Source organism: Myxine glutinosa, chromosome 10 (genome assembly GCF_964187855.1).
Source record: "Myxine glutinosa chromosome 10, kmMyxGlut1.1, whole genome shotgun sequence".
In the NCBI taxonomy this organism is placed as follows: domain Eukaryota; kingdom Metazoa; phylum Chordata; class Myxini; order Myxiniformes; family Myxinidae; genus Myxine; species Myxine glutinosa.
This window is the reverse complement of record NC_136270.1, coordinates 102,064,109-102,090,932: the sequence shown is the minus strand read 5'-3', so window position 1 is coordinate 102,090,932 and position 26,824 is coordinate 102,064,109. Positions and strand designations below refer to the sequence as shown.

The 26,824-nt window shown below is 46.2% G+C and overlaps 1 protein-coding gene across 1 annotated transcript in view; it reads left to right on the top strand.

The window, feature by feature from the left end:
- Nucleotides 1-26,824, top strand: part of LOC137433891 (serine/threonine-protein kinase tousled-like 2) — a gene marked incomplete in the record, with an annotated part of 278,139 nt that overhangs the window by 198,413 nt on the left and 52,902 nt on the right. Inside the window, 2 exon segments of the mRNA XM_078785945.1 lie at nt 460-549; nt 4,636-4,805. Of these exon segments, the coding sequence (XP_078642071.1) occupies nt 460-549; nt 4,636-4,805 (260 nt within the window).

The following is a 26,824-nucleotide window of genomic DNA, read 5'->3' as shown; positions in this document are numbered from 1 at the left end:
CTACTCAACTCGGGAGGTTGAAGAATCGACAGAACCTGGGACACCATTAGATTCAAGTTGAATCTGTGACTTAATTGAGTCATTTTCGTGTTATTGAATATTTAATTGTACGCTTAACCCCTCTGTACAAAGGATTGGGATTATTCAAGAACTGGGTTCAGAGGGAGTATAGACGAGTGGGTAATGGAGAAATAGGATATCCTGAAATGCTATTAATTGTTAAATCTTTGGTCATCAGCGATTCATAGGTCTTTATGTAACTGACATGTTAACCATAATTCATTTTCATATCACAAGATGGTGTTTGTGCATAAATACATGTTGAAGGATTAATTACTACAAGGATCCTGACCTCTGGTTGTCACGGTTGCTCAAATTTTGTGCTTATATTCACCGATTGTGTAAGAATTTTGAAGTTGGTGCTCATCTTGTGAAACTATGAATAATGGCTCATTTCAGACATGCCTGCCGAGAGTACCGCATCCACAAGGAGCTCCATCACCCCCGCATTGTAAAACTCTACGACTACTTTTCCCTCGACACAGATTCGTAAGCCTCTTTGTCTTTGCCTCTCCTGTTGATCTTGGAAATCGTGTTTATGTTCCCTGCTGTTAAAAAAAACATTCACATTCTTTCTTACTGCAATGAGATCTTATTTTTCGTCATGTCTTTGATTGCCTTTGCTGTGACAATTCGCTTAACTGTGCACTTGATTTGGGCATGTTTGGAAATGTGTTTTGCGAAGGGGATTTAGCGGTGCTTCTTTGTAAATTGGGATACAAGTTTACGGCCAAAGGTGAATATCGCCCAAATGACGAAATATAAAGTATTTCCCTAATAGTCAGGTTCAGTATGTCCAGATTTAAAGTTTCATTGGATTTTTTGGGGGATTTGGAAAACTATATATTTTTGGAAACTATATTGTATAGTCAGTCAGAAAACCAATGTTGCTATTTGCACAGACTCCTGTATGGCGGCCATCTTGGATTTTCAAAATTGCCACCGTAGAACTAATTTTTCTCAATATCTTAGCTTCTAAATAACATAGAGCTTTGATTCTAACGGCTAAACATACATTTTCAAGGGCCCCGAATCCAATGGTAACAAGTTCGATAAGCTAGACATGACCATAGAGCTCCTATGTGGCGGCCATCTTGGATTTTTCAAACTGGCCGCCGTAAAATTGATGTTTCTCAATATCTCAGCTTCTAAACAACATAAAGCTTTGATTCTAACGGCTAAACATACATTTTCAAGGGCCCCGAATCCAATGGTAACAAGTTCGATAAGCTAGACATGACCATAGAGCTCCTATGTGGCGGCCATCTTGGATTTTTCAAACTGGCCGCCGTAAAATTGATGTTTCTCAGGATCTCATCTTCTAAATAAGACGGAGCTTTGATTTTTCTAAATCCCAAAAACAATCCAACGAAATCTAAAATCTGGACATGCTGAACCTGACTGTGTTGACTGTAATGAGAAATACTATTCTACTGCGAGTGTTTTTCCCTTTGTGGGCCTTTGTGGCATACTGCCAAATAACACACAGATACTCCTAATGTTCATGAGAGAGATCAAATACAAGCGGCTCTGGCCCCGATACATCGCAGACATGTATGACCTAAGAACCAATCACCCTAGGACCTGGGAAGAAACTAGGAGCTGGCAATCTATCAGTAACCAAGAATGACATCCCGTTTGTATCCATTGGACCAGATCATGCATGTGAACATCTGAACAAGCTGATGAAGATTCACTCTGGACTGATTGGCATCTCTAACAATGCCAATGCTAGACAGAGATTCTTCATGGTTACACCAGAATTATCACGCCTGTCAAAAGACTTCAAGAGTCAGTTTGGCCTGGAAGGTGACAAGATCACAGAACATCATGACCTTGGTCCAAGTGCAGTCAAGAGGGAGCATGAAGCAATCAACAAGATCAAGGCTGCGATACTGAGTCACGGGAATCCATTTGACACTGAAGGTGACAAGCTGCACAATGTGATAACGAATGCTTACATCCCAGACGAGTATGTACCACAGATCTTGAACATTGATGTCACTGGTCAGAAGTTGTATGAAGACTACGTGTCGGAGCGTATCAATGGAGATGTTAGCCTCTGGGCACCAGTCAAGAAGGAGAACAACAAGATGTTCACGTCTGGGAACAAGAGAACCACAGTGAAACTCAGAGACAGGACTGTGGATCTGAAGGAGACTAAGGAACTGTACGGAAGGCTCATGGTCCTTGCCAAGTCAAACAGAGACGTCAACCAGAAATATGCCATCGGAAATTACGAGTTCACTGTGACACCAAGAGCACTGTTCGCTCCAGATGGGACAATTCTTCCATGCACTGACAAGTCGAAGTTAATTCATCTCCTCGACAAGTTAGCAAGAGCAGAAATTCACCCCGAAGATCAGCAGCAGACACCAGCTGCAAGTGTTCTACAAGAAGATCCAATGGACACAAGAACTATGGCATCCACATCTAGTAAACCTACAAGTCAGAAGATTGCACTGGTGGATGGGATGGTACTTGTGCATAAGCTGACAAAGAAACCAGCCACTGTAGTGAAAGTCAACGATCTGGGTGAATGCTTCAATGACAGACTCATGTCTCTAACAAAAGATTGTGATGAGATCATACTGGTCTTTGACACGTACAAAAACGATTCTCTGAAGAGTGCTACCAGGGCTAAAAGAAGGCAAGGAAAGGATGCAGTACAGTATCAAGTCAGAGATGACACCAACATCAAACACATCCCAATGAGCAGATTCCTTTCTCATGACAAAACAAAGGCTGATCTGACTGACTATCTGGCAGCGAAAACTCTAGAATACAACAGTCATTCATCCAAGTTGATCATCACGTCTGCTTCAGGGCGTACTAGGAGCAACAGTGACCTGCTCTTCGAGGACAACAACCATGAAGAAGCTGACACCCTGTTGATCCACCAGGCCGTGCTGGCATCCCAGCGAAACCCACATGATGCGCAGTTGGTGTTCTTCTCTCCCGACACAGATGTCCTGGTACTAGTCATAGCAAACTATGACCTACTGCTGAGGAATACATCCATTTCCATGGCCTCTGGAATACTTCAAATAGAGCCACTGTGGACAGCTCTAGGGGTCGAAAGAGCAACGGCGTTGCCAGCCTTTCATGCTTTCACAGGGGCAGACAACACTGGGAGGTTCTCTCGAATAGGCAAAGCAACCTGGCTGCATGTCTACCTCAAAGCAAGTGAAGATGTCATAGACACCGTGCGAATGCTTTCAGATGCAACTGAAGTGATGGAGGACATGTTGTCCACACTAGCTAACTTTGTATGCGCTGCTTACTCTCCAAATGGCATCCACATCGACAGCATCCCCGAACTACGATGGTATCTCTTTTGCAAACACATGGCAGAAAGTGACAGGCTTCCTCCTACTCTTGGAGCTCTCAAGCAGCACATCCTTAGAGTCCATATCCAAGCCAGAGTGTGGGGTCAGGCAAGCATTGCTCAACAGGATCCTCAGCTGAATCCCCTGCAAAACGGCTTTTACAAAGACACGGATGGACAAGTGAAACCAACCACAACTGAGGAGCCTCCAGCCCCCAAGGCCATCATTCAAATGGTTAGATGTCAGTGCAAAACAGACTGTTCCTCATCTAGATGTTCCTGCAGAACAAACAACTTGGCTTGTACAGACCTTTGTCAGTGTGACATCCAGTGCCAAAATGATGAGGACTCTCAAGATGTGATGAACGAAAGCGATGATGAGGATGATGATGACTTTACTCAATGATGAATCAAAGCTCTGTGCTCTTTAGAAGGTTAGTTACATCAGTTTTATGGCAGCCAGTTTGAAAAATCCAAGATGGCCGCCACATAGGAGCTCTATGGTCATGTCTAGCTTATCGAACTTGTTACCATTGGATTCGGGGCACTTGAAAATGTATGTTTAGCCGTTAGAATCAAAGCTTTATGTTGTTTAGAAGCTGAGATATTGAGAAACATCAAGTTTACGGCGGCCAGTTTGAAAAATCCAAGATGGCCGCCACATAGGAGCTCTATGGTCATGTCTAGCTTATCGAACTTGTTACCATTGGATTCGGGGCCCTTGAAAATGTATGTTTAGCCATTAGAATCAAAGCTTTATGTTGTTTAGAAGCTGAGATATTGAGAAACATCAAGTTTACGGCGGCCAGTTTGAAAAATCCAAGATGGCCGCCACATAGGAGCTCTATGGTCATGTCTAGCTTATCGAACTTGTTACCATTGGATTCGGGGCCCTTGAAAATGTATGTTTAGCCGTTAGAATCAAAGCTCTATGTTATTTAGAAGCTGAGATATTGAGAAAAATTAGTTCTACGGCGGCAATTTTGAAAATCCAAGATGGCCGCCATACAGGAGTCTGTGCAAATAGCAACATTGGTTTTCTGACTGACTATACAATATAGTTTCCAAAAATATATAGTTTTCCAAATCCCCCAAAAATTCCAACGAAATTACATTGTGAACCTGACTATAAAAGACGTTAAGTGAATTTGAGGGAATTTTGCAACTGACAAAACCATGGCAATTTGATGGCTGTTGCAGTCTATAATATAGAAACCTAATGATAATGCTTCGACGCTTTTGAATAGGTTCTGCACAGTGCTTGAGTACATTGAAGGCAATGACTTGGACTTCTACTTGAAACAGCACAAACTCATGAGCGAGAAGGAAGCAAGATCAGTCATCATGCAAATTGTCAGCGCGCTCAAGTATCTGAATGAGATCAAGCCACCAATCATTCATTACGACCTCAAGCCTGGTGAGAATCGCAAATGTTTTCGGCAGGATGGACTGCTTTTCCCTGCTTTTGAGCACACAACCATCCCATTTTGACACAGCTCTACCGTTCAAATCAGCTTTTTACCTTAAGCTACCTGTACAGGTATAAGCATAGCCGGTAAATATGCAAAATGAGAAAAAAATGTTTACTGGATATGTATCTCTCGAAATAATAAAGCAGGTCTGTCTGTGTGTCTGTCTGTGTATCTGTCTATCTGTCCATCCTCGAATTACTATCGCTCCGCTAGCTCTGCCAAACTTACTGTGGAACCTTTTGGGGTACCAGCAGGGGCCCGAAGGTGGGTGGGAGATTTTATACATTTGTCAACACCTATGTGTATATAAAATATATGTATGTATGTATGTATGTATGTATAATAATAAAAGGCAGTGTCCGTCCTTCCGTCTCCTCCATAACTCCAAAACTATGAAACCTAGCGGCCCCAAACTTTGCTTGCATACACCTGGACCTCCAACAGATTGCAATTGATGAAAACTGTGTGTTTTGGTCTGTTATAACACTCTTTTTGAAGATTATTAACGAGGTGTTCATCAGAAAACAAACAAACCGAAAAAGCCTTACCAATATGGCGGCCCACCATCTTGGTCAGCCCACTGCCACTTGCTGGGTTCTTAAACCGCCATTTTGTTTTGGCCTATTCAAATGTGATTTGCCTTGAAAACACGATCGATTATCATTACACAATGAAGCATATCATCAAAATCTGGATTCGGATATGAGGATCCTGGAGACTAAATAATTGTCCGCATCTGGAGTGAAATCTGACAAAATTTAACATATTTTTAACAAAATTTAACATTTAACAAAATTTAACAGTCAAGAAGGGAAAAACGGAGGTGTGACATGGAAAAGATGAGGGAGGAATACAGAAGGGACACGGAAGAGGCAGGGGAGGAGATAGGGCGCATGTTGAGCGAGAAGTTCGCGGTGGCACGTGACGAGATGAAGCGATACGAGGAAGGCATGGAGAGCGAGCTTGAGCAAAGGACAGCCAAGTTGACAGTGTGGGCTATGGGAATCGCGACACGATTTGCAGGAAAGCCGACGATCGTCAAATTGGAAAATAAAATTTTGGGGGCGCCGGCGAGGGTTGAGTTGAATGGATGAATGAATGATCGTTTTAAGGCCATTTTCCCCGCTAGAGCGGGGGTTAGCCTACGGGCCCCATGACAATCGTGATTCCCTGTTTGAGGCAATGTTTTTTTTTTATGGCCGGATGCCCTTCCTGACGCCAACCCTTGGTCGCCTCTTACGATGCGCAGGGATACGGTGTACCTATTCTAAACCGGGGTACACACCGTGATCATTCATCCCAGCATGCTGGTACTCAATTTGCCAACCTCGGAAGGATAACAGGCTGAGTCAACCCCCCTGGTGTTAATTCAACGATCGACCGGGATTCAAACTCAGGATCCTGGGATCCCAAGCCGGCACCCTAACTGCTAAGCCAACACTAGGCTTAACACCGGCCTGGCTTAACTTGCTTAACACCAGGCTGAACACCTTAACAACACCGGCGAGGGTTGAGTTGGAAAAGAAAATTGCGGGGGCGCCGACGATTGTCGAGGAAAAATAAATAATTGGGGCCGAAGAGACCGTAGAAACGGGGAGCAAATCGCGGGAGAAAGAAATGGAATCCGCACAAAGTCTGCATTTGCACCGTGATGCCAGGCTTGCTAACCCAATGGAAAGTTTGCAGGTGCAGCCGGGGAAGGAGGTCCCTGAGGTGAGTTGCGAAAATGGCGCGAATGTGTTTGGCGCGAACGGGTTTTCGGCGCGCTTGGGACAGAGGCGAGACCCGGGCGTTCGCGGAAGGTCCATTGTGCGGTGTACGAGAGAGTGTGTTACAAAGTACGAGAGAGAGTGTGCGCCAGGGCATGCGATGATTGAGTGTGCGAAGGAGGAGTGCACACCCGAGAGTGTGGAAAAAGAGTGTGCGATGGCCGAGTATGTTATGGAGGGTGGAACGGGAGAGTGCACACCCGAGAGTGTAGAAAAAGAGTGTGCGATGGCCGAGTGCATAGAAGAAAAGTGTACTGGGGTGCATGAAAGGTGCAAGTGCACCTGGGTGGTGTGCACCAGAGAGTACGAGTACTGGGTACGAGGGAGAATGCACACCAGACTGTGTGCGGGAAAAGTGTGTGAAAGGCGTGAGTGCGCCTAGGTGTGCAGGTACGAGTACGGAGTGTGAGGGAGAATGCACACCAGAGAATGTGGAAGGAGAGTGTGCAGTAACGGAGTGTGTGGAAGGCACGGGGGCGCCTGGGTGTGCGAGTGCGGAGTGGGTCGCGAGTGGTGAGGATGCTCAAGCATCGACACCGACCGGGGTAGCGTTTCGCGGGATGGATAGCAGACGCGAGCTCCCAGTGAGTTGTGTGCTGCAGGGACCGGAGGGAATCCGTGCTGCATCGGTCTCACAAGGACCGGCGAGCACGATTCGTGCCAGCCCCCGCACTGTATGGTTGGTGCCGTGCCGTGGCGGCAAAGGCAATCGGCGAGGTTCAAGGGGAGGTAGGAGTTTTCGGAGCCGCACACCTTGTCGGGTGCAGTGCTCCGACCGTGGCCGGTTGGGTCACCGTGCGTGGGACCGCGAGGCCCCGCGCAGGGATGGAGCCCTGCACCTCGGCCCATCCATCCCTCCCCCCTTGGAACGAAAATGCCGGACGGACATCCCATACAGGTGACCAACTACCCGCATGGATCGCTCGGCCCTTCGAGGCCGAGCCATGACAACGTATTTCCACACGAAGAGGCTCGAGTGTAGTTAGTCGGCAGGCCAAGACCCTTAAAGAAACTTTTGATGGCATTTTTTGTTAAAAGCTGACAACCGGGCTAGAAAGTATCAGTATGGTCCAGGCTTTCAGAAACACCCGGTTGCCAAAATGAGATTTGACCTTGAAGGTCAAATTTGGGGGGTCAAAGGTCAAAAGAGGTCAAATTTTCAAAAAATTTTATTTTGTCTTGTCCTTTCATACAACATCGAGTCTGGTATGAACCATTGAATATTTAATGAGTTATAAGGGGTTAAACTTCTGTAACAATAGCTAAATGTGAATAGATTCATGAATGTAAATGCTTTTTACTCTTTGAATACGCATAATATAATAAAATGCATTCAGTTTAAAGGTGAAATTTCAAAGTCGAAAGTCAAATTTTACTTTAAGAATCAATTGTTCCTGTTGGTAATATGTAAATGATGCATTAGGCAACTACATTTGAAGAAACAAGACATCATCTTCCATCGATTTGAGGTGTCGCCAAATCACTTCTCTTAAGTATCAGTTCCTGTCGTGTTCATGCATCCTTCAGCATCACAGCCACATGCAGGCATGCATGGTTGTCCAATCTTGTGGCAACGGCAAGCTTGTGTGCGACACTTGCTTTTACATCCACAAGTAACTAGTTCCAAACAGCTACTTGGAACAGATGGTGTCCTCATCCACACCACTTCTAATCGTCCGTCAGTTGCCTGCCAACCTCCAGTCTCCTCGGGGTCAGCAACAACTACGTCAGCCTTGTTTGCCTGCAGCCATACTTTTGCCTGGTAGTTCGCCCGCGACATATGCAATTCGAGAGCGTCACTAGTTGGTGGCAACATTTCAAGTGCCTTCTTCCCTTTCTGGAACATGTCATGCCTAGCTCTGTCGACCCCTGAACTAGAGTGTGGAGATTTGTAAAGCATACATACGAACTCCTCGACATCGCTTAATGGTCCATCTCTGCCAACGCCATGCAACAGTTCCGGGTGTTGCAAGTAGACATTCCAGCATGATTTTTTGCCATGACCAGCGAATGAAGACACAGTATCACAACCAGTTATGGCATGGAACCCAAGAACATTCTCCACAACCGCCGGAGCGAGGGCCTCGTTGATGGCGTGTACTGGGAAACACTCTTGCTCCTTGGACGTGCCACTCATCATCCACACATGGCAGATTTTGTCCCTGGTGAAGTGAAGGAGCAAGAGCAGGACATCTGTGTCACGGCACTTCACAATTATGTTTCCATAACCGGCATCAATGGCTTCAAGTGCATGGATGATGATCCTTGTGTCAGCTTCCTCGTGGTTTGCATTCAGAGTTGGGATGACTCCCCTTGTCGTTGAGAATCCGTTTGGAGTGCTGCCACCAACTACTACTTCGTTGACTGTGTCGGTGTGCGTTGCCAGTTTGCCACTGAGGAACAGTGCAAGGTCTTCTTTGTTTTCACCTAAGGCGATGAAGTTCTTCCATGTTTGTGGAAGTGGAAGATCATCCCGGTTGATCACCTTATGGATTGGTCTCGTTTGCCCAGCTCTTTTGCTTCGTGTAGTCGACTTGATCGATAGAAGTCTATACTGATCAAATACGATGTCGATCCTGGACACTGTGCCACAGAACTGCTTCAACACGGTCCTCTGGAAGGTTTTGGCATAGTCACCAAACGTCTTGCAATTCGGTGGTTTTCCTAGGGACTGTATCAATGCATGGCCATCAATTATGATACAGGTTTTTCCTGTGGTCTCCGGTGCCCCTTTGACTTTCTCTATCCCAAGACCAGTGGTTAGCAGGGGGAGCATTGCAGACTTTTGGGTACTTCTCATCTTTTTATCCGTATTAGCCAAACTAAGTGGTACAACGAACAGCTCATGCTTCAGTACATTGTGGATATCTACTTCTCGCCCAACTTGTGCCGCATTGAACAATCTCTGCATCAGTTGCCTGTCCGCTTTGATTGTCTTGGTGACCTTCTGCTTCCCATCCTGCACCGGTGTCTCGTAGAGGGTTGCGAACGTCTTCGATTTCTGGCGTTTCTGTCGATCGAAAAAAGGTACAGACTTCTCCACTAATCTCTCCTTCACATTCTTCAACACGAGATCTTTCCCCCTTTGGTCGGCAGTGAGGAGGTCTGCAGCTATCTCTTCGGTTGCAATGTCGTTGGTAGTCAGTGATTTCAGCTGTGTAATAGTGGGAGTTGCGTCGTCTTGATCGGATATTGTGAACGCCTTGAATCGTCGGAACTGAGCCTCAAGCTTGGACACCGCATCCAAATCCCGTGTCATTTTGTACGGATCTACGGTACTCACACACTCGTTGAATGCTGCCCATGGAGGAACAGCACAGCCATTACCTGTGTCCATCCTGGAGATTACCCAGACGTGAGTCATTCGTGTTGCTGCCTTCCTACATGGACTACTTTTGAACCAGTCATTCGGTTCAATGCTAGAAGCATTCGGAATCCTGGGTTCAACTCTTGTGCCAATAGGTAGTTTGGGGGGATCGACATCATGCAACTTATCGACAGTCTCCTTTCTCAGAGCCTTCTCTCGTCCGTGCACACGCTTAACAGGAGTTCTTGGAGGAGGTGGTCCGCGTTGCCAAGCATTCCACTGTGTGCAATGGTATGAACCTTGACCACTTATTGTCGACTCGTTGACATCTATGTTGTCAGCTGATCCTAAGATTAGCCTACCAGGTTCATAGGGTACCAAGCCATCCGGGATGTACGTGTTGTTATTTTCCTCAAATTTCCAAAGAATGTCACTCGCGATACTTGTGTCCATGCGTCTTACTGTGTCGACACCTATTGTACCACCAGCAGCATGAAAGAGATCCACCAGTTTCTCTGATCTTGTGGCTTGGTGTAAGGTCATCCCCAGGCCGACATGCTTTGGAGTCAACTTTTTCCCCTTTGAAAGCGCAAATACAATGTCCTGAGCGATATTTAGTATTCTTTGCTTCGTTGAACTTGCAGAACTTTCTATCTCTCCGTGATCATCAGTATCCAACACATCAGTCCCACCAAACAGTACAGAGAGAAACAGATATAAGCTATCTGGAATAATGGCTTCCACTGCGTCTGTTGTTAGACCCCTCCACACTTTATCGTGACCAGGCATCCGTTCCAAGTCTGCTCGAAGTTGAAGGGCAGAGTGAACAATTTCCTGCAGCTCATTGACTGGTGGCAGCTGTATCGTGGGTGCGTCATCTTCATCACAGTCATCCTTTCGGTCAGAGATATCCGACAGGGCACAGGCAATGACATACTGAGATTTGTCACTGGGATAAAGAAGAAGTTGTGCTTTTCGATTACGTGGTCTTATGAATGAACCTTCGTCACCAATAACATTCTGTAATGCAGTATAGAAGGTCTGTCTTCTGGACAAGAAGCTATCAGGGATATCTTGGTTCTTGGCATTGCATAGTTCTACATATCTCTCCCAAGCAGTTCCCATATCGTACACATTACCAACGGACAGACCCTCCAGTAACATGTCCCCCAGGGCATTCAGGGCTGGATCTGAACACAGAGAATGACGGCCTTTTGTCTTTTTCACCCTCCGCTCAAATTCAACAAAGCATTGGTTGTGGTACTTCCCCTCTGCAGCAATTAAGTCTACAACATTGGCCATCCTAACTGACATGACAACGTCCTCTTTTGACAAGTCGATGATCTTTTGCGAAACTTGCATTGTCATTACACTGTGGAGCTGAGCCTTTCCTGATCGTTGGCAGAATATACAGTGTTCCCATTCAACTGAGGCATGCCCATGCTTACGAGATTCATACGACGAACTTGCAGTTTGTTCATCCATCCTTGCTGTAGTGGTAGTAGATTCATCAGCTGCCTGTTCCTTGCTCCTTCGATGTCGTAGTCGAGACAAGCGATTCTCCGATGCGAAATTTATGTAGCACGTCTTGTGCCACTTCATTACTTCATCAGCCCAGTCCTCATCTGTTATACTCATCAGTCTGTTCAAAATAGCAAAGGATGCCCGATCCTTAAGACGTCTCCTTTCAGCAGCAGCTTGCTGGATCTTTGTTTTCCCGTCAGCAGAAGCCAGACTTATCTTTTCGTTGCGCCTTACCCCTTCTTGGCAGATAATACAACTGGAATAATCAACAGTTGCACTGGTATCTCGCTTCCGTTTCAGTGTGGCAAGTGGAGGGAGTCCATCACCATCCATTTTTGGAACCTGAAAAATAAAAGGAGAAGCATCATTAAAGAATGGTTATGCGAGTGTTATATAATCTATCTATAATTCCACTAATCTCTGTGTGTATGTGTGTATGCGACAACGATTTCTCGACAACTACGGTCCGATATACTTGAAACTTGCCAGGTATATTGCTGGGGACCCGAGGATGTGCCTTTTCAAGGTTTGAAATTAATCGGACAAGTACTTACCGAGCTATGTCCAAAAAACGATTCAACCAATCGGAGAGCAGCGAGCTATCGCGTGTGCCGAACGTGGCGAACACACTCTGCCTCGGACGGCACATTTGAGAGCGTATTCATTTATTTCACGTTGGCAAACTATGTTGCCGCTATGTTGGCGTTAAACTATGTTTTAAAACTAATTAAAACTAATTTGCGATTCTTTCGCTTTCCTGGGCGTTTGTGCACGCGATGGCGATTTCTTTACCAAACTCCGGAAGCCGTTCGCTTTGGACCAAACCATTTCATGTAAATAGAGGGGGGGGATTGTCACCGTACTCGCAAGCCGTTCGCTTTGGACCAAACCATTTCATGTAAATAGAGGGGGGGGATATAATTTTAGATATAGATATAGTACGGGCATGCCCTAGTAACACAAAAAGCAACACATTATTGAGAATTTGGCATTTATTTTCGAAGATGTCTTCATACCAAACTCGATGTAATATGAAAGGACAAGACAAAATAAATTTTTTTGAAAATCTGACCTCTTTTGACCTTTGACCCCCCAAATTTGACCTTCAAGGTCAAATCTCATTTTGGCAACCGGGTGTTTCTGAAAGCCTGGACCATACTGATACTTTCTAGCCCGGTTGTCAGCTTTTAACAAAAAATGCCATCAAAAGTTTTTTTAATCGTATTCCCTGGGGTTGGCCTGCCGACTAAGTGGACTGATGAGAGTAGTGTACCCCACGTGGGGGAATGGTAGTTTAACCATTCCTCACACAACAGGGCCCGTGAGCATTATTTTAGGGGGATGGCAGTGATAGGCACATGGGGGTGCCAGCAATGGTTACCTCCATGGGGCACCAAAGCTAGCCGAGGGAGGGCTAGGATAATGATAGGGAATTAGAAGACCTTAGGGACAAGATTTACGTTGTGACACCTGGACTATAGAGGGGACATAGCGAGTTTAGATGGTTGATGATAATAAAGGGAGTGCATAGTTTAAAGGGACGACGAGGAAGCACGAGTTTTAGGGGAAGTAGTTAGATAGATGATGCTGTGTGTTTGAGAATAAACGGAATTGTGTGGGTGAGAAAAAGTGGAATTGTGTTTGAGGTGTGTGAGCACAATAGGTGTGGAAGATATTTGGTGTGTGAGAAAAATAGTGTGCGAGATAAGTGGTGTGAAATGCTTGGTGTGGAATAAAAGGTGTGGAATGCATGGTGCGGAGGAGTGAATGGGGGGAGGTGGAACCCATTCACGGACGCCCGGGGTGGGTAGTGTAAAGCCAGGTGTGATGCTGAGTGTTTCACTGGTAGTTTCTCACTGGTAGTTTCTCACTGGTAGTTTGTCGGCCAGGCTTAGGTAAATTTGTATGGATATTGACACCTGTGGTGCGAGTAAAGGAAAAGTAGTGCTTTGTTGGGTTCATGAGTCAGTGACATGGCTGGGCGTGTGGCTTAATTGGTGCGTATGGTTATTGGGGCACTCTGCCACTGGTAGTTTGTCGGCCAGGTGAGGCCACAGGTAGGCTTTGGGAGCCGGTTAGTTGTAGTGAAGTTGTTGAGTGGGGCCCGAGGATCCCAGGAGAGGACCCGGGTTGCCCGATGCCAAGGTGGGCAAAGAGGGGGTAAGACCCAGGGAGGGCCTTCCCCAGTTAGGTAGTCACGGGAGCAGGTAAACTCGGGTGGCGACTTCAGTGGCGGAGGTGCACAGGTAGGTAGACCTGCTGGTAGGGCCACACGATCCAGCCCCAAAATTGTGCAAGGGCACAGAGAGAAAATTTGCGGGAGTTAGACCCAAATTTCAACGGGCACCACAGGTTGGGCAATGGGAATTCGGGTTCTTAGAACCATATAGTTTAAAGAGGCCGATTGGCAGGGTACGACCCCGGGTAGGTTAAAAGTAAATGTCAGTAGTGCAGTTAGGATGAGAAATCCCTTCGCACAATCCACAGCCAATCATCAAGGAGGACGAAGCTCCACACCGAGGCTCTGTAGACTGTTTGAGTTGTGAAACGCATCACGACGTAATGAGACATTGTGTTTTGCTCCATCCCTTCCTTCTTGGGAGGGATTGGGAGACGAATTTGGTATAGAGGGGGAATTGGGAGACAAGACGTAGAGACGGATTGTGAATACAAGGGGGGCTAGGGAGTGTAGCCGACGGTGGGGGGTACGGACGGTTAGGGACGAGCCAGCTCTGTTCGCTCTTCTGCGTCCCTCGCACCGCATTACCTTGTTCTTCTGTGTGCCACTGTGTGCTTTCTGCTTTGCTTGTTGTGCCTTGTTTCTCCCCCCCACCCACCCCAGGACCATTTTGGAGGCCGAACCTTGCAGCACCATCGACCTGAGCAGCATCCATTCTGCACCGTTTCATCAGTGCAGCCGAACTGCACAGCACTTTGCTGCCATATCCTTTTGCTGCACCCTTGTTGCACCTGTGCAGAACTTTGCTGCCACAAACCCTTTGCTGCACCTTGTTACACTCACTCATTATGGACCACAAGCCTTGTGGCCTTGCACCTCTGCTGTGCAGCGTTTTGCTGCAAAATCATCTTGCACCTTCGGACCACTTGTTTGAGTGGCATTAATGCCACGCAGTCGGACCACATGAGATTGGCCCTGCTGGCAAAATAAAAGCATTTTTGTGCATTTTATTATGGTGTGCTAGGCATAAGAAGATGTGTAAGTTTAGATGGCCCTGAAGTTTAAAATGGCCTGTATGCCGGTCCGGGGGCTAGCCGGTTTGATATATGCACACAGAAGAAGCAAGAAGCAAGATGCAAAAAAAGCAAGATTTGCTTTTAAACTCTCTGGCACCTCTGCTGACTTTAAAAGCAAGATTTGCTTTTAAACTCTCTGGTCACACACAGTCAGTCATGGCTGTCGTCTACCGCCCTCCCAAACCACACCCACCATTCCTGTCTGACTTCTCCTACTTTCTGACCCAGCTCTGTTCCCTCTCCCCCTCAATCCTCCTCCTCGGTGATTTCAATATCCACATGGACTCCACTGACTCCACAATAACCACTGACTTCACTGATTAACTCACCTGCTTTAACCTCACTCAACATGTCAACTTTCCTACCCATAACCGTGGTCACATTCTGGACCTTGTCTGCTCTACTGGATTAATTTTGCACCATCTCTCTGGCTCCGACCTCACCCTCTCTGACCACTTAGCCATCACTATGACCATCAACATCCCCACCCCAGCACCAAGGCATTATCGCACTATCAACTTTCGTAAGCTAAACGCTCTTTCACCGACCTCATTCTCATCCACCCTCTCTGAAAAAATGTCCACTTCTCCCTTCGTTGACCTCCACACCCCTTCTGACCTCACTGACTACTACAACCACACTCTCTCCTCCTGCCTTGACCAGCTTGCGCCTATAAAAACCAAAACAGTTTCTTTCACCCATTCTGCTCCCTGGTTTACCCCTGAACTCCGCCTGATGAAAACTCGTGCTCGCCAACTTGAAAGACTCCGCAATAAAACAGGTCTCACAATTCACTCCCAAGCCTACAAGGACCATCTACAGCACTACAAAGATGCCCTCTCCCGCGCCCGCTCCGCCTACTACTCTCAAATTATCCACTCTGGCTCTGGAAACCCAAAAGCACTCTTCTCTACAATAAACAAACTCCTCAGCCCCCTGAACACCACCACCCAGTCATTCACAGTAGACAACTGCATCTCCTTCCTTTCATTCTTCCAATGCAAAATTGACAACATCTACAACAGCTTAACCACCACCACACCCGCTCCCCCTCAAACCACCTGCCCCCCCCTTATCCTGCCAACCCCTGTCTCAGTTCTCCCCAGTCTCCCCTACTGACCTCTCTGAACTCCTCATAGGAATGAAAACTGCCACCTGCACTCTTGACCCCATCCCCTCCAGCTTTGTCAAGGCCTCCCTGCTCTCTCTCCACTTATCACTGCAACAATAAACTCCTCCCTGTCTACAGGCATCGTCCCACCATCCCTCAAAATTGCTGCTGTTACCCCCATTCTGAAAAAACCTGGACTCAACCCTGACACCCTAAATAACTTCAGACCCATCTCCAACCTACCCTTTCTGTCAAAAGTTTTGGAACGCGCTGTAGCCACTCAACTCAAACATCACCTCTCTGCCAATAACCTGTATGAAACATTCCAATCCGGATTCCGCTCCAACCACAGTACTGAAACTGCTCTCCTCAAAATCACCAACGACCTTCTCTCCTCTGACGCCGGCAACCTCAACATTCTCATCCTCCTCGACCTCAGCGCCGCCTTTGACACCATCAATCACACCATCCTCCTCACCCGACTTGAAATCACCTTTAACATTACCGGCACTGCCCTCTCTTGGATCAAGTCATACCTCTCTGACAGGTGCCAGTTCATCTCCATCAATAACTGCAAATCCCCCACTGCTCCCCTACCCCAAGGTGTCCCCCAAGGTTCAGTTCTTGGCCCCCGCCTCTTCATCCTGTACCTGTCCCCCCTTGGTCACTTAATCCGCCGTCATGGTCTCCAATTCCACTGCTTCGCCGATGACATCCAGCTTTTCATCTCCACCAAGTCCATCTCCACCGCCACCCACTCTATCCTGACAAACTGCATCACTGAAATAAAATCCTGGCTTCAAATCAACTTCCTCAAACTTAACTATGATAAATCTGAAATAATCATCATTGGCCCAAAAACGCTCACCAAATCCACCCATAACTTTGCCCTCAACATCAACGGTTTCCCAGTATCCACCTCCCCTCACATCCGGAATCTTGGCATCATCTTTGACCAAACCCTCTCCTTCGACAAATACACTAAACAGATCACAAAGACAGCCTTCTTTCACCTGAAAAACATCACCCGTCTCCGTCCATCCCTCTCCTCCACGGCTGCAGAAACCCTCATCCACGCCTTCATCACCTCCCGTCTGGACTACTGCAACAGCTTCCTCTATGGTTCACCCTCAATAAAAAAATAAATAAAAAAAAACACCTTTAGAGGCCATTTTTCCCCGCAAGCGGGGGTTGGCCTTTTTCGGGAACTGTGGTTGTTGTTATTTTTCGGTCCCCTTTTTGAAGCAATGTTTTACGGCCGGATGCCCTTCCTGACGCCAACCCTTTTTGCCGCCTTTAACGACAAGCAGGGAATTACCAGTGAACTGGTACTCAATTAGCCGACCTCGGAAGGATGACAGGCTGAGTCAACCCCCCTGGCGTTAATTCAGCGATTGACCGGGATTCAAACCCAGGATCCTAGGATCCTAAGCCGGCACCCTAGCCGCTAGCCCAACACTAGGGATGGTTCACCCTCAATAATCACCAATAAACTCCAATACATTCAGAACTCCGCTGCCCGTCTACTCACCCGGACCCGTGACCACATCATCCCCGTCCTTTACAAGCTTCACTGGCTCCCCATCCCCCAGAGAATCCAGTACAAAATCCTCCTCTTGACCTACAAAGCCCTCCATAACCTGGCCCCATCCTACCTGACTGACCTCTCCAGACACACTCCCACCCGCAACCTCCGCTCTGCTGGTACCAACCTCCTGACCCCCCCCCCCCCCCCCATCCGGACCAAATTCAGATCCTGGGGGGGGGGACAGGGCCTTCTCCACCGCTGCTCCCACCCTCTGGAACTCACTACCTCACACCATCAGAGACTCCTCCTCACTCACCACATTCAAAACATCACTCAAGACCCACCTGTTCAACACTGCATTCAACATTTAACCCACAGCATTTAACCCCTGACTTTCTCTTCTCCTTCTCCTTCCTTTTGCTTTGATTATTTACCTGTTGATTTTTGTCTTTTTGCACTTGTTTTTTGTACTCTGTCAAAGTGCCTTTGGGCTTCTTGAAAAGCGCTATATAAAATAAATGTATTATTATTATTATTATAAGAAGCAAGCAGCAAGTGTCATGATTTATGAGTGTGTTTTGCTGTGTTTTCTCTCCCCTCCAATCTGCTCTTCCAAAAAGAACAGGTCCTGGGTCATCGCATTGTAAATAAAGTTAAGTTTTGTGCTTGTAAATATAAGAATGCTGCCCACCGGCTATGTGTTCAGTTTGAAATTCTGGAAATACTCGGGTAGCTGTGGGCGTGAAACTGTTATGAAGCTGCTCGACGCAATGGGAGGGACATATCTAGTGCTTAAAACTGTCGCACACACGGGTCAGAGTAAATGCTCGGGGGAACCACACCTATGTGTCACATTTAAAAGTAAAGTTAATTTTGCATGTCACTCTCCACCGGTCGTTCCATTGGTGGTTTCGACTCGGGGACGAGTCTGACGAGGGAGGGGTGTAGTGTTGCGGTTTTGCAATAAAGGTTAATTTCCCTTCTTAGTTACACCACAACATGTAGCCTTGCTTAAGTTCAGTTATTTATTTGTAAATGTAAGCGTAGTCCTTTCCTGTGGTTAGTTTTGCGTTGAGTAGGCCAGTGAAAATTAGGTGTCCTTATGGCACCTTGGTTTGGTATTGGCACTGAAATACCACGCGGCAGGCCTGAACAAGTCGACCGAGGCCGAAGGAAGGCGGGGCAGGAGGAGCCATCGGTAAGCCCGAGCCGCCAATCAGGGCTCGAGGGGAGTGGCTTACCACTGCGGCAGAGGCGGGGTTTGGAACATTCGAGTGAGACTCTGGGGAGGGGCCATATAACCCCGTGCCCAGAGCCCCCCCCCCCCCCCACGGCAGATGAGAGAAGGTGAGAGAATATGGCAGTTGAGGTCCAAAGCAGATGAGCCAAGGATTGCCTCGTATCAGCAATGCCTCGTATTGAGTCGTATCGCCCATGAACTGAATCACCTCGTTGTATACGAACTTTGCCCTGCGCCCGCGCAGTATTAATCGCGCGCTGTAAAGAACGACCCGCGCCGGGCCACAGACGCGCGATTTCCCTCCTGCCTGCCTTCGCCAGGATACGTGCCGTGACCGCCAGAGGGCCACGCCGGGTGAGCTGTTCCAGGAGTTTGGCGCACGAACATCCTTCCTCCATCTCCCCGTGTGTGTCAGTGGGCCCATTGTCTGGAGATAAGTACAAGACTGAGTAAGTTCTATCGTGTCCCTTTCCTTCTACCAATTCCTGTAAATAGTGTAAATAGACCCTGTTCTTTCTTCTGATTCGACCGTCTTGGCTTTTCCATCATTGGCTTCGCATGGTACGAATAAGAATCGCTCTAATCGGGTTCTAATAGAAAAGTAACAGCACGAGTCACGTGGTACCCATTCCGCTTGGGCGTACTCAATTAAGCGTGGCTCGTGCGAGGCTCGATCCCCGCTTCCGCTGCGGCGTAGGTACCAAAGGCACGTGTGAATTTGTCACGAAACCCTTTTCCACGTTTGCCTGGAAGTGGCGACTCGGTCTCACGGTTTCGAAGACCCAGAGGGAAAAAGGGGTTTAATCTCCCCCTTGTAACGGGAACGGGCTTCGAAGATCCGCAACAATATATATTATACAATATATATATATATATATATATATATATATACACACACACACACACACACACACACACACACACACACACACACACACACACACACACACACACACACACACACATACAGTGCGTATCAAAAAAAAGGTAATCCGAATTCAAAGGGTTAATATGCAAAGGTTATTTATTTTGACAATTTACATATGGTTTACTAATTAAGAGGAGATCCTCAGCTTTCCATTGATACCTTCCATGCATCATTGCTGTCACACATGACCGAGTACATGTTCATCGAAAATGACAAGTTCAAATTGCATTTTTACAAGTTTGGCTAATCGATGTGAAGAATGGGCGGGTGCGTTATCGTGATGGAGCTGCCAATTGCCCGCTGCCCACAGGTCCGGCCGTTTGCATCGCACAGCGTCACGAAGGCGACGCAGAACCTCTTGGTAATACTCCTTGGTGATGGTTATGCCGTGTGGTGCGTACTCGTGATGAACCACACCACTGGAGTCGAAGAAGACGGTCAGCATGACTTTGACATTGCTGCGGACCTGCCTTGCTTTTTTTGGCCTCGGGGATGTTGGATGCTTCCATTGTGATGACTGCAACTTGGTTTCTGGGTCGTACCCATAAACCCAGGACTCATCGCCAGTGATCACTCTGTTGAGGAAGCTGGGATCGCTGTTCACAGTCTCCAGCATGTCCTGTGCGATCTCCAAACGGAGTTGCTTCTGCTCAATCGTTAGCAGCTTTGGTACGAACTTCGCTGAGATTCTCCTGAAGCCCAAATCCTCCTTCATAATGGAATGAACGGATCCAATGCTGACGCCCACCTCGTCTGCAAGTTCTCTGATCGTGATTCGACGATCCTGCATCACCAGGGTCCTCAATTGGTCAATGACGATCTCATTTCGGGATGTTGAGGGCCTACCCGAACGTGCTTCACTCTCCACTGATGTGTGGCCATCTTTGAAGCGGTTGTACCACTCCTTTATCTGTGTGGTGCTCATTGCTTCGTCCCCGAAGGCCTGTTGAATCTTGCGGATCGTTTTCACTTGGGAATCGCCAAGCTTTACACAAAATTTGATGCAGTAGCGTTGTTCAAGTTTTTCCATCATTTTGTCAAAAACGAAAATCCGACGGCGCTCACTTACACTTCCTCACTCATCGGCGGTCTGCCGTCGAATGACAGCTTCTGCAGGTGGGAAAAAATTCACGCGTGCGCATTAGGATCGCCTACATACGTGCACTAATCAACGCCTCCCTAGCTTCATTTGTTTACGCACGACAAATTAAGGTCGCATACTTTTTGAACACACCTCGTATATATATATATTGTTGTGGCTATGAGAATGTTTTATTTTATTTTATTGTTGTTGTAAAAGGTTGTTGAAAATATCGCCCCGCCTCCCTCCGTTTGTGGTTGTATAAAGGTCAAAAGGGCATTACCGTAGTTAGTTCCATAAAGCATACATGAAGGACACTATAATATCCCTGTTCAGTAGTTTATTTCCTTATTCTGTGTATTAGGTTAAGGCTTTGTCTTCCATTAAAATGACACTCCATTGCACCAAGTGAAATAAGATAGATTTCATTCCTATTCCCAAAACCCCCATTTCCAACTGCGTCATTGCCAAGCCTCAATTGTCAATTACATCCCCTCCAAGCCTCCATTGCCAACTGCACTGGGCAGTTTGCCAGGTTTGCTTCAGCGGTGGGTTGTTGATTTCGCCCCAAAACCACCATTGAACATGTGCTCGGGTCGGGGAAGAAAGGCGTGTCCCCACCTCGTCATAGAGGGGAGGAGTGAGTCAGCCCCACTCAACCAACCACGAACAAGGGGTTGGACTTGGAGAGGGTGTGGAGAGAAACATCAAGGAGGTTCGCGAAGGTTCAGGGGCGTGGCATATATAACCCGCAGAAGACGCCCCCACCTCAGATGAGTCCTGGAAAAAGCACGCGACATACACAGAGCAGCAGCAGCAGCAGCCACAGCAGCAGCCACAGCAGCTTGGGGCCTTGACGGCAGTTCTTGAGCAGGGCCGCGAAGGAACAACGGCTGCTAAACGCGCCGATCGTGCTGCAGTACCCGTGGACCTTCCTCTCCCTCCAGCCATTCACCTCCTGCCAGTCCTATCATCATTCCCCGCGTGAGTCTGTCCTTGTTTGTTCTGTCCCTGGGTTAATTAAGACTGTAGGTAAGCTAGCGTTGCCCTGTGTCTCTAATATCTTCTGTACATTATTTTCTTATCTTTCCTTCTTCCTTGGTTACTTTGAGCGTGTAAATAGTAGGAATAAATTTAGTAGTATTTCCAACCTTTTTGTCTTCTTCTTCTTCTTCACATCCGTGTCGCCTTTGTCTTTTCCCTATTGAATCCCTGTGGCGCGATCCCGCCAACGTTCGGGAATCGGGTTAGTCGGGGTAACTGTTAGGGCCGCGGGGCCATCCGCTCGGCAAACCAACATCTTATCCGCGGTCCGTAACAATATATATATATATATATATGTATGTATGTATGTATGTATGTATGTATGTATGTATGTATGTACGTACGTGTGTATATATATATGTACGTGTGTATATATATATATGTACGTGTGTATGTATATATATATGTACGTGTATATATATATATATGTACGTGTGTATATATATATATATATATATATATACGTGTGTATATATATATATATACGTGTGTGTATATATATATATATATATATATATATATATATATATATATATATATATATATATATATATATATATATATATATATATATATATATACAGTGAAACCTTGACTTACGAGTGCACCAACTTATGAGTTTTCCGAGATACGAGCCGTCGCTCGGGCGGTTTATTGCTTTGAGATGCGAGCCGAGATCTGAGTTACGAGCTTACGCCACCCGCCACCAGGTGGGTTCCGGTCACGTGGTTATCTTGCCGTGCAAGCATATCTGCCGTATATCGCTGCTGTTTTGTTTTCGCATGTTGGTTATTTTGGAGCTTACGCCACCCGCCACCAGGTGGGTTCCGGTCACGTGGTTATCTTGCCGTGCAAGCATCTCTGCCGTATATCGCTGCTGTTTTGTTTTCGCATGTTGGTTATTTTGGAGCTTACGCCACCCGCCACCAGGTGGGTTCCGGTCACGTGGTTATCTTGCCGTGCAAGCATCTCTGCCGTATATCGCTGCTGTTTTGTTTTCGCATGTTGGTTATTTTGGAGCTTACGCCACCCGCCACCAGGTGGGTTCCGGTCACGTGGTTATCTTGCCGTGCAAGCATATCTGCCGTATATCGCTGCTGTTTTGTTTTCGCATTTTGGTTATTTTGGAGCTTACGCCACCCGCCACCAGGTGGGTTCCGGTCACGTGGTTATCTTGCCGTGCAAGCATATCTGCCGTATATCGCTGCTGTTTTGTTTTCGCATGTTGGTTATTTTGGAGCTTACGCCACCCGCCACCAGGTGGGTTCCGGTCACGTGGTTATCTTGCCGTGCAAGCATCTCTGCCGTATATCGCTGCTGTTTTGTTTTCGCATGTTGGTTATTTTGGAGCTTACGCCACCCGCCACCAGGTGGGTTCCGGTCACGTGGTTATCTTGCCGTGCAAGCATATCTGCCGTATATCGCTGCTGTTTTGTTTTCGCATTTTGGTTATTTTGGAGCTTACGCCACCCGCCACCAGGTGGGTTCCGGTCACGTGGTTATCTTGCCGTGCAAGCATATCTGCCGTATATCGCTGCTGTTTTGTTTTCGCATTTTGGTTATTTTGGAGCTTACGCCACCCGCCACCAGGTGGGTTCCGGTCACGTGGTTATCTTGCCGTGCAAGCATCTCTGCCGTATATCGCTGCTGTTTTGTTTTCGCATGTTGGTTATTTTGGAGCTTACGCCACCCGCCACCAGGTGGGTTCCGGTCACGTGGTTATCTTGCCGTGCAAGCATATCTGCCGTATATCGCTGCTGTTTTGTTTTCGCATTTTGGTTATTTTGGAGCTTACGCCACCCGCCACCAGGTGGGTTCCGGTCACGTGGTTATCTTGCCGTGCAAGCATCTCTGCCGTATATAGCTGCTGCTTTGTTTTCGCATTTTGGTTATTTTGGAAAATTTCTTAGTTTTAACCATGGGTCCTAAGTAATTGAGTGCCAAGGGCAGTACTGAGGAGAAGAAGAGGATGATGTGCTTGGATATAAAACACGCAATCGTCGAAAAACATGAGCGAGGTGTGCGTGTTGTCGACTTGGTGAGGCAGATGTGAAGGCAGCTGAAGATTTTATTATAACTTTTGCCGAACTGATAGAAGCCGAACGATACATGCCCCAGCAAATCTTCAACTGTGACGAGACAGGGCTCTTCTGGAAAAAGATGCCGAGGAGGACGTATATAACGGCAGAGGAGAAGAGCATGCCAGGCCACAACTTGTTCAGAGTGCCGGCGATAGCTCGCCTTCTCTTTGTGGAAGACACGGTGAGATCCTTAACATCCAACAACTAATGGGACGCAAACGGGGCGCCCAGTTTAGCGGTACACACATTGATGAATCACCCTGCCTGTGAAACACCGACATGACAGGTTATAGCTGGGTCGGGATTCAAACCCAGGCTGGACAGTTTAGAGTCAAGTGTGCGTACCTCCAGTCCAGGCCATCCTGCCAACTTGTATGCTGCATACAGGTGAAATATAAAGCGCGAGATATTTTTATATATACTGCATATTTAAAAAAAAATTGGTTTGGTTTTTGGCGGGCTGGAACGGATTAATAGCATTTCAATGCATTTTAATGGGGAAATTTAATTTGAGAAACGAGCAAATTGAGTTACGAGCTCGGTCACAGAACGAATTAAACTCGTAAGTCAAGGTTTCACTGTATATATATATATATATATATATATATATATATATATATATATATATATATATATATATATATATATATATATATATGTATATATATATATATATATTATAATATATATTTTTCAAATAATGCACCATTTCTTCAAGAAAATTGTTGAAATTAAAAATATATTTTGGTATCCACATATGTATTTCTTTGGTTTGCAGTGGAACAAAACAAAAGAAGCAGAAAAAATTACGAAACCTTGGCTTATTCCACACAGAATAAGCCAAGGTTCTGTGTGGAATCGTGTGAAGGTAATAAGAGATTTTCTAAAAATAAGAAATCCTAAACTGGCCTCGACAATATTATTGCCACCTTTTAGAAGTTGTTGAAAATAATTAGATTTCAAGCAGGTGATTCTCCTTTACTTTTGAATTGAACTCACCTGTGGTGAGTTGCAGGTGCCAGCAATGTAAATGTCGCTCATTCAACCAGTTTGAATGGAGAAAAGGAGTCATTCTACTGTTTTGTGTCACTGTGTGTACAGCAATGAGCATGGAGAAAATAAAGAAAACCAGAGAATTGTCTGAGGAGGTCAGACACAAGATTGTCGCCAAGCATGGACAATCTCAAGGCTACAAGTCCATCTCCAGAGACCTTTATGTTCCTGTGTCCACCGTACGCAATGGTATCAAGAAGTTAAGGCCCATGGCGCTGTAGCCAACCTCCCTGGACGTGGCCGCAAGAGAAAACTTGATCGAAGATTGCAGCGGAGGATTGTTTGAATGGTGGAGAAAGCACCTTGTTCAACTGCCAAACAGATTCAAGCTGACCTTCAGACACAAGGCACGACTGTTTCACCTCGCACCCTCCATCATCAACTCAATGAAAGGGGGTTCTATGGTAGGAGACACAGGAGGACCCCACTGCAGGAAGCCCGACTGGAGTTTTCCAAAACGCACTTGAACAAGCCAAAATCCTTCTGTGAAAATGTCCTGTGGACAGATGAGACCAAATTAGACCAAACATGAGATGAGATGGATGAGACCAAACAAATATCCCTTCAGTCAAACAGGGAGGAGCTTCAGTGATGTTTTGGGGGTTGCTGTGCTGCCCCAGGCACTGGGTGCCTTTAATGTGTGTGTGTCATCATGAAATCAGGAGATTACCAAAGCTGGGTCTCGGTCAAAGGTCATTGGTCTTGCAGCAGGACAATGACCCCAAACACACTTTTCAAAAGCACCCAGGAATGGTTCAAGACAAAACGCTGCACTGTTCTGAAGTGGCCTGCAATGAGTTCAGATCTAAATCCCATTGAACACCTCTGGGGAGATCTGAAAACAGCAGTTGCGAGAAGGCACCCTTCAAATCTGGGAGAACTGGAGCAGTTTGCACAAGAAGAGTGGGCCAAACTGCAAGTAGAGAGGTGTAGAAAGATCATTCATGGCTGTAGGAAGTGCTTGGCTGCAGTTATTTTGCCACGACTGTATATAACTCATCATTCATTTTCTGTGTGTAAAGTCTAAACAAGATCGGTAAATGAGTGTCCAAGAAATGGTTGACGACATGTTCAATTTTGGGGGTTTTTCTTTTCAACAAAAATGGCCGCCAGTCTGCCATCTTTGATGAGATCGCAAAATAAGGTGAGGTGTACTTGTATGCCATCATGTACTATGCTTGTGCCAAGCTTGAACAAAATCGGACCATGCATGTTCAATAAATGGTTGGGGACACGTTTAAGTAACAAAATGGCCACCTTTTGACCATCTTGGATCTGATCTCGAAAGAAAATGACATGCGTATGTAAGCCATCATTCATTATATGTTTGCCAAGTTTGAACAACATCGTTAAATGCATGTAAGAAATGGTTGAGGATGTGTTCAACATATAGGTTTTTTTCCCCAACTAAAATGGCCGCAAGTCAGCCATATTCGATCACATCGCGAAACAAAATGATGTGCCTATGTATACCATTATGTATTGTCTTTGTGCCAAGTATGAACAAAACTGGTCCATCCATCTCCGAGATATGATTTCGGACGGACGAGACCCAATCCCAAAGCCCCCATCTTGGACTAAGTCCAAAGGGGGCTAATAACATTGAATGTGTCCCAAGTCGAAGGTTTAAAAAAAAAAAAAAATTACACCATAAACACCTTTAATAAGTCAAAAAAAGCTTAGTTTTTGTACATTTACATTCAATAACATCCTAATCATAAAATAACCAAGTACAGATACATTCAAAGTACACTGCCCCTTTGCCAAATAAGTAATATATCCTCCAGCGCGCGACATTGCCGGGGTGCCTTTGGTGCCCAGCAACGCCACTGTGAAACACATAGATATAGTATTGGGAGGGAGAGATGTACAATAATTGATTGATTAATTGCGTAATTAATTAAATAAATAGTAATCTTAAAGCAATTATTTTCTAAATCAATTTGCTAATAGCATACCTAAACTACCAGTGTTTCATCCAAAGCTGTGACTTAATGAATATTAATTAATTAGTTAATTAATCAAAAATTAAATACTTGATTA